Here is a 14,455-nt window from a genome sequence, read left to right on the forward strand (position 1 = left end):
TTAACATGTTCTCCTGAGCTGTGGAATTTCCCCGTGAATGAGGAGGAAAATCTGAAACTGAACCTATTGCTCATCATATGTCACTTGCTTGAAAGAGAATGGTGATTGCTTTTGCAACATCCACTCTACCAAAGATGGATTTTGCACCTCTTCCCTAAAATTAGTAATTAAATCTTTAAAAACCACATTCACCACCTATTTTAACATATAATCAATCTGCAGCTATAAACCACACAACTGTTGAACTGAAGCACTGCCAAAATGAAAGAAGGTCTGTCTCGGGGACAGGGAAATTCCTTTACTCAGGACGTCAGTGTTTGGTAACTTTGACTGCAGGAGATGATGCAAATGAGAGGAGAAAATCCTCATAAATAGAAGCTCATTGGACCTCTACACCAGAACTTGATTCAGCAGTTGCTGTATCCTTCAGCAGACATCTCTTCAGCAGCACAATGTGGAAGATGGACAGAGCAGCCTCTGTAACGATCCTCATCCTCCTTCTGTGTGCCATTGCTGCACAGGGTATGTTGAGATGTCTGAATTTGAGTTTTATTCCCTATAGTACTGGAGCATGAAGACTAGGAGTTAATGATTTTGTGATTCATGTGTTGCCTACTTCGTACAAAGCAATTAAACTGCAAATGGTGTTATATGTTATCTGTAACATAATACCAATGTGAGTTAGTTATATTTAAATCCCTTTAACTGAAAATCAAATTCCCTCCAGATTAATGTAAGTTTTGTTGCAATTGCTGCAATTTTAACGATAATTGAATCTGAGTCAACGTAATCTTTCCTCAGGTATTCCCATCCCAGGAGCACAAGGACGTTGCCGATGCATTCGGACCAGCTCTGCTTTTATTCGTCGAAAGATCATCCAGAGCTTGACATATATTCCCAGTGGATCTTACTGTGAAACAACAGAGATAATGTGAGTAGACAAATCTGAACATCACCTTTAACCTTTCTTGCTCTTTGATGCTTATTCAAAAATCTGTTCACTTCATCCAAAACAAAAATTGCATTTTGAAATGGTCATACAGCACAGAAACAGGCCCTTTGGTCAACTGAATCTGTGCCAATTGCCAAGCACCCATTTACACTAATTTTACATTTATTACATATTATTTTCCTCATATTCCCATCAATTCCTCCAGATTCCACCACTTACTTATATGCTGGGGCAATTTACAGTGGCCAATACGTCTACCGATCCACACTTCTTTGGAAAGTGCGAGGAAACCAGAGCAGCCAGAGGAAACCCATTCAGTCACAGGGAGAACATGCAAACCCAGAGGTCAGCATTGAACCTGGACCACTGGAGCTGTGAGTCAGCATTTCTACTGTGCTGACCCAACTGTATTCCTTTGAATCTTCAGTTTTATTCAGAGCTTTTTTTTATAGGATGTGATTAGGGTGTGATTAAACTAGAGAGAGTGCAAAAAAGATTCACAAGGATGTTGCCTGGGGCTGGAGGTTTGAGTTATAAGAAGAGATTAGATAAACTGGGACTGTTTACTCTGGAGTGCAGGAGGTTGAGGGATTACTTTATAGAGATTTATAAAGTCATGAGGGGCATAGATAATGTGGATGGTCACAATCTTTTTCCCAAGGTAAGGGAGTCTAAAACCAGAGGGCATAGGTTTAAGATGGCAGGGGAAAGATTTAGAGGGGACCTGAGGGGCAAGTTTTTCACACAAAGGGTGGTGGTTATATGGAATGAGCTGCCAAAAGAAGTGATAGAGACAGGTACAATTGCAACATTTAAAAGGTATTTGGACAGGTTCATGGATAGGAAAAATGAGACCAGCTCAGGGAGGCACCTTGGTTAACATTGATGAGTTGGGCTGGTGGGCCTGTTTCTGTGCTGTATGACTCTATAACTCTATGACTTTAGGGTATGAACAGTGCCAGTATTACTACCATTAATGATCTCAAAAAATATCCACAGAAATGAACTTGGAGTTTGGCACTACTGTTGATATCATTCTGGTGCCAGGGGTTCCATATTAACAGTATTAGGGTAAATGAAATTCTCAGGGAAAATTCTTATTAATTACTGGTGTTAACTCCCATTGAAACACACACAAAATTGTTTCATGCAAAATTATGTGCAATGGATGTTTTTTATTCACCACACAGGTGAATTTCTAGGCCAAAATATCTTGAGTTTGGCCTTATCTTGGTTGCCAAATATCCATTTTATTTCTGATCTATAATGTCATAGAGCACCATTTGAATTTGCAGCACAGATGTAAGGTTCATTTAAAAAATTTCCTTTAATCCTTTTATGGATTCTCAGCTTTATTGGCCAATATCCAGTTTCTGTGAATTACATTTTAAATGTCACCTTCTATTCACAGTGTCACTCTGAAAAATAAGAAGAAAGTATGTGTGGATCCTGATGCCAAGTGGGTGCAGGTTCTCATCACAGCCAAGAAAGGTCAGTGTTTGGTGTTTGCCAGAATCCAGACTTTACCTGTGAAGGAACATAGATGTGGTGCATTTTTCACCTTGTGAGTCCGGTCCTCTGTGGTGGAGGGTGCTGTCTGCTCCTCCCTGCTGAACATTTCCACCAGCATTTGGCACCTTCTGGTACTTTGCTTGAGTACCCTCTCTGTTATGTGTAAGGCATAGCCTACAACATCAGCAAACTACTTGACTACAGTTGGCATCAGAGCCAAGCCTCTCACTCCCTTCATGGTCATTTCCCAGTCGCAGAGATAGGATACCAAGAGCAGAGGTGGGATCCCAGAAGCAGAGGTGGGATCCCAGGAGCAGAGCAAAGCTGGGTGATTTTATGCTCACTAACCACAATGCTGAGACCAATTGCATATCTTTACGGCCCTGCTGAGGCTGACCAATGAAGGACAGATGCATGTCTGAAAGAGGGATACTAAGAATTAAATATTTAATTATTTGCCACTGGGTGCAGCAGTAGAATATGGGCGGTAGAGGAATAAAGGTTCTGGGTACTGGATGGTGTGGTATCACTCAGAATGCTTTACTTTAGATTGGTGCTGGAGCTGCACTAATCCATGTAAGTGGAGAGTATTCATCATACTCTTGAGTTATGCTTTGTAGATAGAGGAAAGGATGATAGATGGGTTACGGGAATGACTCACAGGATGCAGGGGACCCAGCATCTGACTTGTTCTTGTAATCATGTGGATTGTCCAGTTGACTTTCTTGTCAGTGGAGATCCTTAAGATGTTAATGATGCAGAAGTCAGCAATGATGATGCCATTGACTGCCAAAAGGTTCCACTCTCTCTGGATGGTGATGGTCATTGTCTCACACTATCATATGTTACTAGCACTTAACCAATAGTGTCTGTTGTTTAGGTTTTGTTGCCTGTAGATACAGATAGGTTTAATTTGTGCAATAAACTGAATAGTATTGAATGTTGTGCAATGCATTTTGGATCCCACATATTGTAACAATACTGAAGTGCAGATAAGCTTCCAAGATTTAGCGATCTGCTCCTTTAGTGGAAAGTCAATTTGACAATTCTCTTAATTCTGTTGCTGAAGTGATGTATTCTGTTTTAAAGTCGACAACACTACAAATTATTCAATTTTATTTTAGGTGCTAGACGCAGCAATCAAAAAAAGTGAAACAGCATTCTGGAGGATTCAATTCCATTCCTGAATTATCTGAAGGGCAATGAAGGAAGCTCAGGCCTGGTTATTATTTCTCTGACATCACTTTCCTAGTGTTCATTCCACTGCCTCCTTTTCGTTGTCTTCTGTGAATAATTTAACCATTCATGCTGATGCAGGACTTATTACTCCTGTCACAATACATGTTTACACCTGAGGAAACCATCTGATCCTTATTATTAAATATTGTGCCAAGTCTAAGGCTTCATTTGTTGTCTGTACTTATGGGAGTAATTTCTGGTACTGCTGAGTGTTACACTAACAACATCATAAGATGCTCTTTAATTGAATTCAATTGATTTGTAGTTCTTCGTAATTATTTGGAAATAGTTTTAGATCAACATACTGGACACAGAGGTATTCATGTTGATTTTTGAACCTGTGGAAAAGGCTAAATGAAATGAATGCCAGTTGTTTAAATTTAATATTAGAATTAAGAATAGTGGGAGGTGATGGTGATTATAGAATAACTTAACAATAAATTTCCATGGATGTATTGTTCATTTTGAATCCTGTCTACAAGTAAATTCAGTGCATGGGGTTGCGAGGAGGAGGAGTGCAGTGATCCCTCTGCTGGCCCTACAACTAAGGCTGGAGGACCCATAGAATAAAATTCACACCTGTCCACCACCAAGCCCCCAATCCCATGCCCCCAACCCTGGCATGAGAAAGTAGCTTGGCCACTAACTTGAAAAAAATTTGTTATCACTCCCTGTCTTCTTTATCCTGAATGTTAATACCAGGACTGAGAAGCTGAAGTATTGTCTATGTGCACAGAAGAATTATCCTTAGTTATTTCAATAAAATGATCTGAGTTAGAATGATAAAGATGCAAGTAGTTAACTAAACACATTCCTCCTTTTTCCTGAAGAAATGGTGTGATGTTCCATTGTCTCAAAATCACTGATGAAGCAAATTTTGCACAGTCCCCTTTCAGGTTTAAAGCCACTCCATAGTCTGTGGTATACAGATGGCATTACTGTGAGCAAGCATTTTCGTTCCAATTGAATGAAAACATTTTTGTTTAAATACACGAACAAGTGCCTGCAAAAAATGGAGGTACCATTTTACAGCAGTATTTATGGCCATTGATATTTTAACTGGAACTCAGGGATTTTCTCTGTAAAAAAACAGACCTTAGGATTTATCTAAAGTCTGTGGAAGCTAATTTTTTTGCACAAGTTATTTTTTATGTAAAATATATACATTTCGAAAGGTGATGGCACTAACGGTCTAATACTCACTGGAAGAAATGAAGCCTGTAATAAGAATAATGTCTATACAGTGATTAATAGAAATATTTTACACTGATTTTTCACCTTCTGGGTTCAGTTGACCAAACATCATGTGTCCTTATTTTGTGACCTGCTGAGTATAAGATTCAGTATGAATACACGCAGTCGATGTTTGTGAATGAACTTGTTCGGCATTCCTCAAATGTATTTAAGAAAGTAAAATAACCTGGATTTCTCATGAAGAATTTGTTGTCATTGTTTCTGAATCTTCAGTATACATTTCTGAGTTTCTCCATTTGACAAATGAACTAGACTGAGAATGAAAAGCAATAGGTCTAGTGCTAAATCTGTACAATGTCAGTGGGATTTCATGGAGCTTCTTTAACTCTCCCCACACAGTGCAAATGGTGTGGACAAGTGCTGGGGCTCACACTGAGAGGACCACACTGCAAAGTGGAAGCAGGGATGCTGCACTTGTACAAACTGCTGATTAAATCAAAGGGCATATGCAAGGAGAACGGAGGGGTTGGTGAGTGGGGGGAATGCAAGGACAGATACAGGGCACAAATAGTCATCCAAACAACAATATGCACAATGTGAGAAATGTATAATATGAGCTATGATTGGGTGAGCACGGGTTTGCCTCCTGACATGAAAGACAAATTTGTGCAATGTCTCAAATGCTGGAGAAATTAAATTCCTGCACGCATTTCTGGTTAGACCACACCTGGAGAACTAGTGCCCCACACCTTAGGATCGATGCATGGACCTTCGATGGATTTACAAGAATTATACGGTCACTATGGTTATTATAAGGAGAGATCATCCTGATTAAACAGTAGGAATTAAATGGAGTGGGTGGGGGGGGGGGGGGTTCCAATGGCATGGAAAATTGAGGAAAAGGTTAAAGGGAACGGAGACCACAGGAGAGGTTATTAAAGTCTCCAGAATAAAAAAAAGGACAGAGAGCTTAGAAAGGGTTAGGAATCTAACTTCAGGCCACACGGGGATGACTTTAAGAGGGGGGTGGTGAATACATGTCTAAGGTTGTTGTATTTGAATGCACTCAGTATACATAACAAGGTAAATGATTTTACAGCGCAGACTGAAATTGGCAGGTACGATGTCATGGGCATCACTGAGACGTGACTGAAAGAGGATCAGTGCTGGGAACTAAACATCCAAGGACATACACCTTAATGAAAGAACAGGCAGGTAGGCAGAGGGGAGAGGTGGCCCTGTTGGTAAAAAAAAGATTAAATCGATAGCAGGGAACGATATAGGACCAGAAGATGTAGAATCCTTGTGGGTAGAACTGAGGAATCGCAAAGGTACAAAGACCCTAATGAGAGTTATGTACAGGCCTCTGAATAGTAGTCAAGATGTGGGGTACAAAATAGACCAGGAGATCGAAAAGGTATGTGAAAAAGGCAATGTTACAGTATTCATGAGGGATTTCAAAATGTGGGTGGACTGGGAAAATTAGGTTGGTAGTGGACTGCAAGAAAAGGAATTTCTGGAATGTCTACCAGATGGCTTTTTAGAGCAGTTTGTGGTAAAGCCCACCAGGGAACAGGCAGTTCTGGATTTGGTGTTGTGTAATGAGGCAGATTTGATCAGGGAGCTTAAGGTGAAGGAACCCTTAGGAGGTAATGTTCCCTCAGAATTCACCCTTCAGTTTGAGAGAGAGAAGCTGAAATCAGATGGTATTGCAGTTGAGGAAAGGTAACTAAAGGGGCATGAGGGAGGAGCTGGCCAGAGTTGATTGGAAGGGGACCCTAGCAGGGAAGACTGTGGAGTAGCAATGGCAGGAGTATCTGTGACTAATTCAGGAGACACAGCAGAATTTTATTCCAAGGAAGAAGAAGCATACCAAGGGAAGGACAAGGCAGCCAATGGCTAACAACGGAAGTCAGGGACAGCATAAAAGCAAAAGAGAAGGCATACAATATGGCAAAGATTAGTGGGAAGCCAGAAGATTGGGAAACCTTTAAAAACCTACAGAGGACAACTAAAACAGCTATAAGGGAAGAAAAGATGCAATAGGAGTGTAAACTCACCAATAATATAAAAGAAAGTTCCAAAGGCTTTTTTAGATATATAAAGGGTAAGAGAGAGAGGCAAGAGTGGACATTGGATTGCTTGAAAATGATGCTGGAGAAGTAGTAATGGGGAACAAGGAAATAGCAGAGGAGCTAAATAAGTATTTTGCATCAGTCTTCACCAGTGACATGCCAGAAATTCAAGAAAGTCAGGGAACAGAGGTGAGTGTAGTGACTATTACTAAGGGGAAGGTGCTGGGGAGGCTGAAAGGCCTGAAGGTGGATAAATCACCTGGATCAGTTGGACTACACCCCAGAGTTCTGAAAGAGGCAGCTGAAGAGATTGTGGAGGCATTAATAGTCATCTTTTAAGAATTACTGGAGTCAGGGAGGGTCCCAGAGGACTCGAGGATTGCAAATGTACAAATATGACCCCCCTCTGTTTAAGAAGGGATGGAGGCAAAAGACAGGAAAGTACTGGCCGGTTAGCGTGGCCTTGGTGGTTAGTAAGATGTTAGAGTCCATTATTAAAGATGAAATTTCAGAATTTGGAAGTGTATGATAAAATAGGGCATAGTCAGCACAGTTTTGTTAAGGGAAAATCTTGCCTGACAAATCTGTTAGAAATCTTTGAGGAAGTAACAGGCAGGAGACACAAAGAAGAGCCAGTGGATGTTTTTTACTTGGATTTTCAGAAGGCCTTTGACATGGTGGCACACACGAGGCTGCTAAACAAGATAGGAGCCCATGGTATTACAGGAAAGGTACTAGCATGGATAGAAGATTGGTTGACTGGCAGAAATCAGAGAGTGGGGATAAAAGGGACCTTTTCAGGATGGCTGCCAATGACTAGTAGAGTTGCACAGAGGTCAGTTTTGTGACCGCAACTTTTCACTTTATACAATAATGATCTGGATGAAGGAACTGATGGCATTGTGGACAAGTTTGCAGATGATACCAAGGTAGGTGGAGGAACAGGTAGTGTAACAGAGGCAGGGAGTCTGCAGAAGGACTTGGACAAATTGGGAGAGTGGGCAAAAAAGTGGCAGTTGGAATACTGAGTTGGGAAGTGTGAGGTTATGCATTTTGGTAGGAAGAATAAAGGTGTAGACTATTTTCTAAATGGGGAGAAAATTCAGAAATCAGAGGTGCAAGGGGACTTGGGAGTCCTAGTTCAGTATTCCCTTCAGTTAACTTGCAGGTTGAGTTGGTAATAAAGAAGGAAAATGCAATGTTAGCATTCATTTCAAGAGGACTAGAATATAAAAGCAAGGATGTACTGCTAAGGCTTTATAAGGCATTGGTCAGATTGCATTTGGGATATTGTGAGCAGTTCTTAGCCCTGTATCAAAGGAAGGATGTGCTGGCCCTGGAGACCGTCCAGAGGAGGTTCACAAGAATGATCCCAGGAATGAAAGGCTTAACGTATGAGGAACGTTTGTTGTCTCTGGGCTTGTACTCGATGGAGTTCAGAAGGATGAGGGGGTTTTCATTGAAACCTACTGGATACTGAAAGGCCTGGATAGAGTGGACTTGGAATGGAAGTTTCCATTAGTAGGAGAGTCAAGGATCCGAGAGCACAGCCTCAGAATAAAGGGACATCCCTTTAAAACTGAGGCGAGGAGGAATTTCTTCAGACAGGGCGTGGTGAATCTCTGGAATCTGTTGTCACAGAGGGCTGTAGAGGTTGAGTCATTGGGTGTATTTAAGGCAGAGATTGATAGTTCGTGGTTGGTAAGGGGTTTAAGGGTTACAGGGAGAAGGCGGGAGAATGGTGTTGAAAAAAAATCAGCCATGATTGAATGGCAGAGCAGACTTGATGGGCTGAACAGCCTAATTCTGCTCCTATATCATATGGTCTTGATATTTAGTTGATTAAGGGATGATTTAATTGAAACTCAAGGTATTAAGAGCAACTACTCTAACTGATACTGGGAAGCCTCTTCATTTGGTTGCAAAGTCTATATCTAGGGGACAGGGAAATGACAAGTCACAATGAATTAATAGCTCAGGCTTGGGGCATATATCAGCAAGAATAGAATTAACCAGAGAGGCAAAAGATATTTAATGAGGGCAGCTTCTAACCTTGCTATTATAATATGAATTAGAAATTGGAATTTCTACGGAGGGCTGAACCTGAGAGCTAGATTATGTCAGGAGTCAGCATGACCTGTTTTATGCCGTTTCTCCTGTTAATCAATCACAGGATGTAGATTTCTCTAATTGCTCTCTGATTAACCCTTGAATTGTCGCATTGGAAACAGGTGTTAGCAGGTCAGACAGGTATTCACAGATGGTGGATGGATCTTTGTTGTCTCCCATTGTACGTGTCATTAAGCAATGAACTGAAAAAAGTTGGGAATAGAATCCAATTCGCCTGGACCCAGTGCTGAGAAAACCATTTCACTTCTGGGATCTTGACAGAGCTCAATCTTTGCCACTTTTTTGAAACTAATCCACTTAGAGAGTGATTACACTGGGTCCTTCTCTGCAACTTGGACTAAGTGGTTCTGTGCTGTTGAAAGGACTCTTTCAAAAATGTAACACAGGAAAATATTGGAAACAACAGCCAAGAGAAAAAGAAACATTTTCTGACATTGGTGGAGCTCTTGATGCTGAGGTTTAGGAATCCCCTGGTTGTCCAGTGCTGGTTGTCTAAGAAAGTTGTGTTTGTCCATTAAATTTAAGAGGTTGTGATTATGTGAGGAAGGTTAGGATGGTGGAGCTAAACTTCTTTGATCTTCACTATCTGTGGTTGACAGAAGAATTTCGACTATCAAGTGTTCATTGTCTGTACTGCTGAACATCACTCCAGGACCTATACCTCAGATAGAACTCTTCCTGTTCATTGATGGAGACACACGGATAGATTACAGAGGTGAAACAGACTAAGGTCAGGATAGTTCTACTTACTGTTCCATGCCTGTTTCCTTATTTCACAGTCGGGGCTGTGGAACAGCAGTAAAGTTATCAGTTTCTCAATGGGCAAATATTATCCCCTCTTTGCATTGGGCTGCAGATACAGGTTAATGATTTATTTCTCCCCCATATTAATCCTGTCTTAAAAAGAAGCCTCTGGTTGAATATATTTCTTTAACATAAGAAGTCAAGAATCTCCGTCAAATAGTTTGTGCATAATTTTCTGCAAAAGGACATGAACACAACGAATTAGAATAAACATAGAAAGATCATCTGGAAAGATTCTTAATCTGGAAAGATTCTTAATTTTTTATTGCTATTTGCCCATATACTGGAGAATCAGGGACACAGGTACCAAGTGGAATCAGCCAGATATGCAGGGAAATGCTCCATTGCTCCCATTTCTCTCAAAGCTAAGATTAAGTTTGCAGATGGTACCACCGTTGTAGGCCGTATCTCAAACAGCGATGAGTCGGAGTACAGGAAGGAGATAGAGAGCTGAGTGGCATGGTGTCATGACAACAACCTTTCCCTCAATGTCAACAAAACAAAAGAGCAGGTCATTGATTTCAGGAAAGAGGGTGGTGTACATGCTGAGGTGTCAATGGTGCTGAGGTCGAGAGGGTTGAGAGCTCCAAGCTGTTGGGAGTGAACATCACCAATAGCCTGTCCTGGCCAAATCATGTAGATGCCACAGCCAAAGCTCACCAGCGCCTCTACTTCTTCAGGAGGCTAAAGAAATTTGGTTTGTCCCCTTTGACACTCACCAACTTTTATTGATGCACCATAGAAAGCATACTATCTGGATGCATCACAGCTTGGTATGGCAATTGCTCTGCCCAGGACCACAATAAACTGCAGAGAGTTGTGGACACAGCCCAGCACGTCACGGAAACCAGCTTCCCCTCCTTGGACTCTGTCTTTACCTCTGTCTTTGCCTTGGCGAAGCAGCCAGCATAATCAAAGATCCCACCCACCTGGGTCAGTCTCTCTTCTCTCCTCTTCCATCAGGTAGAGGATACAGGAGCCTGAGGGCACGTACCACCAGACTTAAGGAAAGCTTCTACCCCACTGTGATAAGACTATTGAACAGTTCCCTTATACGATGAGATGGACTCTGACCTCACAATCTACCTTGTTGTGACTTTGCACCTTATTGCACTGCACTTTCTCTGTAGCTGTGACACTTTACTCTGTACTGTTATTGTTCTTACCTGTACTACCTCAATGCACTCTGTACTAACTCAATGTAACTGCACTGTGTAATGAATTGACCTGTACGATCAGTATGCAAGACAAGTTTTTCACTGTACCTCGGTACAAGTGACAATAATAAACCAATACCAAGTGAATGAATCACTCTGGAAATGGGACTGTACAATAAATTGCCAGTGATAAACAGATAGGAGCAAAGGCAAATATTGATATAGCAAAACACATGGAGCATAAAAACAAGCTTATTTCCTGGAATTCACATGAGCTCACACACACCAGCTGCATTTTGATAATGAATGTTTCTGGTTAAGATCCTTCATCTGGAGTCCAGGACATCAACTGTCCATTTCCCTCCACAGATGCTGCCTGACCTGCTGAATTCCCCTAGCAGTTTGTTTTTTGTTCCATATTCTATCATCTTCAGTCTCTCATGCCTCCTGAACTTCCCTCAACATGACTCCAGCCTCCACACTTCACAAGTCTGGAAACTGAAACTTGAACCAGCTCCAGAAAGCCCTGAAGCTGATGTTTCATCACTCACGGACAGTGAACACAATGAACATTTGTTGCTGCAGAAACTGTTCCAGTAAAAGTCTTAAGCTATCAAAAGAGTTATTAAATCTTATAGCACATACTAGGCTGGTTGGTTCCACATGTCAATTCTTTGAAAGATCTGTCCCACTCACCTGCACTCCACACAGTGCTGTGACTGTTTCTGCTCACATATAAATCCAATGGATATCAATATCCCATCTCCTGGGTGTGCATCTGGTGGGTGCAGTGGGGGGAGCCTTAAATAAGTTCTGGTGTGTAAAACATGAGTGAAATTTAATAGAGTTTAATATTTTTGGCATTGTGTACTGTGGTGTTGGTTTAGCTGGTGACTCCTGGTGTCTGCCAAAGGCCCTGTTCTCGGTAGTCCTGATGGAGATGCTGGTGTCTAATGAGGGAAGCTATCAGGGCAAGTCAGGCAAGAGGGGGGATGGTAAATCAGGCAGATGGGACCAGATGATGAGTGAAGGAAGGGGGTTGAAGATGGAATAAGTTTTGAATTGAACTGAAACGTACTTGTTCAGTTATTATTGTTACCTTATAGGAATAAAAGGTTACACGTACCTTGAATATACAGACGTTGGAGCTTTAGTCAGGGCTGCCCCTCGGGGGTCGGAGATGCAAAGCAGGACTGAGTAGGATCAGGGATCTGAAGGGAGGTATTGTGCTCCACGAGAAGGAAACTTTGAGGAAAATGTAGAAACAAAGGTTAAAGTGAGGAATTAATGGACCACAATACATGAGCAGTGGAGGAGATCGTTACACAGGGACCAACAATTCGTGTTCAGGGGTAACTTTGTTACCTTCCCTCTCGACCCTCAGTGCTGATGCAGGGTGTCAACCCAAAATGTCTACAATCCCTTTGCCTCTACAGATGCTGCCTGACCTACTGAGTTCCTCCAGCATTTTGTTTCTTGCTCCAGATCCCAGTATCTGCAGCTCATGTGTCCATAAATTTGCTTCTGTCTTTTTAAAAAAGAGGCTGAAATATTGCTGGTGCAGTGTGAGTAAATCCTCTGGGTTACTGTCAGCGCTGCGGACAGACCAGGCAGCAGTCCGGCACTCCCGGCGCAACTCTACAGCCCTGCGGAAGTCATCAAAAATCAGAAAAGCTGCAGGTACAATAATGCCATGATCCCTCCTCTCTTCCCACACTTCTCCAACTGACAAAATGTGCACACCAGGTGCTCCGGTTTCCTCCCAAATTCCAAAGACGTACGGGTTAGGAAGTGGTGGTTATGCTATGTTGGCGCCGGAAATGTGGCGACACTTGCGGTCTGCCCCCAGAACACTCCACGCAAAAGATGCATTTTACTGTGTGTTTCAATGTACATGTGACTAATAAAGAGATCTTATCTTATTCTAAATTCTAATTCAAAAGAAAGGCCATTGACCTGAAACATTGACCATTTCACTATTCTCAGATGCTGCCTGGCTTGCTAAGTATTTCCGGCCTTTTCTATTCTTATCTGCCGAAATTATGTTGAGTCTGGATATTATTCCCATCTTTGACCTTCTCAAGTCTCCAGGCAACCCAGGAGGTAAATGCAATTCATTCTAAAGGGGCTGGATCACCTCCTCTTGCTTTACTTCCATGGTGAACTGTAGTGTGATTTAAATCTCTCGTCCTCATCCCTGCATTGGAATGGCAGCGTATGACTCAGTATCATCTTGATGTGGGCTCCTATAAAGATGCAGACCATCTGTCACATTCACTAAAACCAGGTGGTCCTGGGTTAATGATAGGCCCAGCACCCTCATCCAGTGTTGGGTAGGAGAGCTGTATGGCAGGGGCAGGGGAACTGAAGTAGATTCACTGGGATAGATGAGAATTGTTGGCAGATTTAACCACCCACACTCACTCTCACTGAAGATCCTGGTGTTAAATTGGACTATTTAATATTTCATTGTTTTCAGATATATTTTTTACATTTACTGAATTACATCAGACAAATAATTCTCATGTCCAGCATTCATAAATGCACCTCCACTGTTGCATGTTTTTACAATCAGAACATGAGATCTATTGAGTTGCAAAGACGTATTGAAGATACCCAATGTTGCAAAAAGTTAGGGGATGTCACATTTCTTGTAAGTCATACGTTTCTGCCCAGGAATTATTTCCTATTTATTATAATCTCCAGCACCAGTGCCAAGTCTGTGAAATATCCATGTCCTGTGGGCCCGCTGCAAAATGTGTAACTGAGTTACTGTGCCGCCAATCTGAAAATGTTCATCTAGGGAAATAATATCCAATGTACAATTAAATCCAGCTTTGTGATATGTGACTCTTCGCAAAGAAGCAACAGAGTTTTGTCTGAATAAAAGGCAATCATGAAATTATCTGATGGCCAAAGTATATACATGGATGATTAAAAGCCATCGTTCCATTCAACTTATTCTACCAACATAGGAAACAGGAGTAGGCCAGCCTACTGTTCCATTGAATAAGCTTAAGACTGATCTTGTTTCACAAGCCCTCCCTCAGGCGCAATTCCCACATCTTCTGCTTTGCTTAGAGGGCAAATATCTATCAATCTCAGCCTGGAATATATTCAGTAACTGAGCTGCCCCAACTCTTGATGTAGAGAATTTGTTGGAGGACTGTGCTTGCTTAGTCATTGAGCACATTCAATGCTGTCAATTTACCCTATTCACACCATTGATTATTACTGAAGTCCTAGAGAGCTCTCCAAGTAACAGACTGTGGCCTCTATGAATTGCAACTCTATTTTAGAAATAAGAGTGTTTTAGAATGCATGAGCCTACTTTTTAAAAATGTTTTAGAAAATAACTGGCACAAAGATTTGTTTGTTGTTAAACTAAATAA

At 41.5% G+C, this 14,455-nt stretch overlaps 1 protein-coding gene across 3 annotated transcripts in view; it reads left to right on the forward strand.

Annotated features, from left to right (window-relative positions):
* Positions 1 to 419: 419 nt before the first annotated feature.
* LOC127582184 (interleukin-8-like) overlaps positions 420 to 14,455 on the forward strand; it is a 143,113-nt gene continuing 129,077 nt past the window's right edge. Inside the window, exons 1-3 of one of the 3 annotated variants that reach the window (XM_052037256.1) lie at positions 420 to 522; positions 802 to 931; positions 2,364 to 2,443. In XM_052037256.1, coding sequence (XP_051893216.1) covers positions 453 to 522; positions 802 to 931; positions 2,364 to 2,443 — 280 coding nt within the window. In that variant the 5' untranslated portion in view covers positions 420 to 452. The remainder of the gene's footprint in view (positions 523 to 801; positions 932 to 2,363; positions 2,444 to 14,455) is intronic. The other 2 variants (XR_007958071.1, XR_007958072.1) reach the window with 2 other exon arrangements.

This window comes from Pristis pectinata, chromosome 2, assembly GCF_009764475.1.
Source record: "Pristis pectinata isolate sPriPec2 chromosome 2, sPriPec2.1.pri, whole genome shotgun sequence".
Classification (NCBI taxonomy): Eukaryota; Metazoa; Chordata; class Chondrichthyes; order Rhinopristiformes; family Pristidae; genus Pristis; species Pristis pectinata.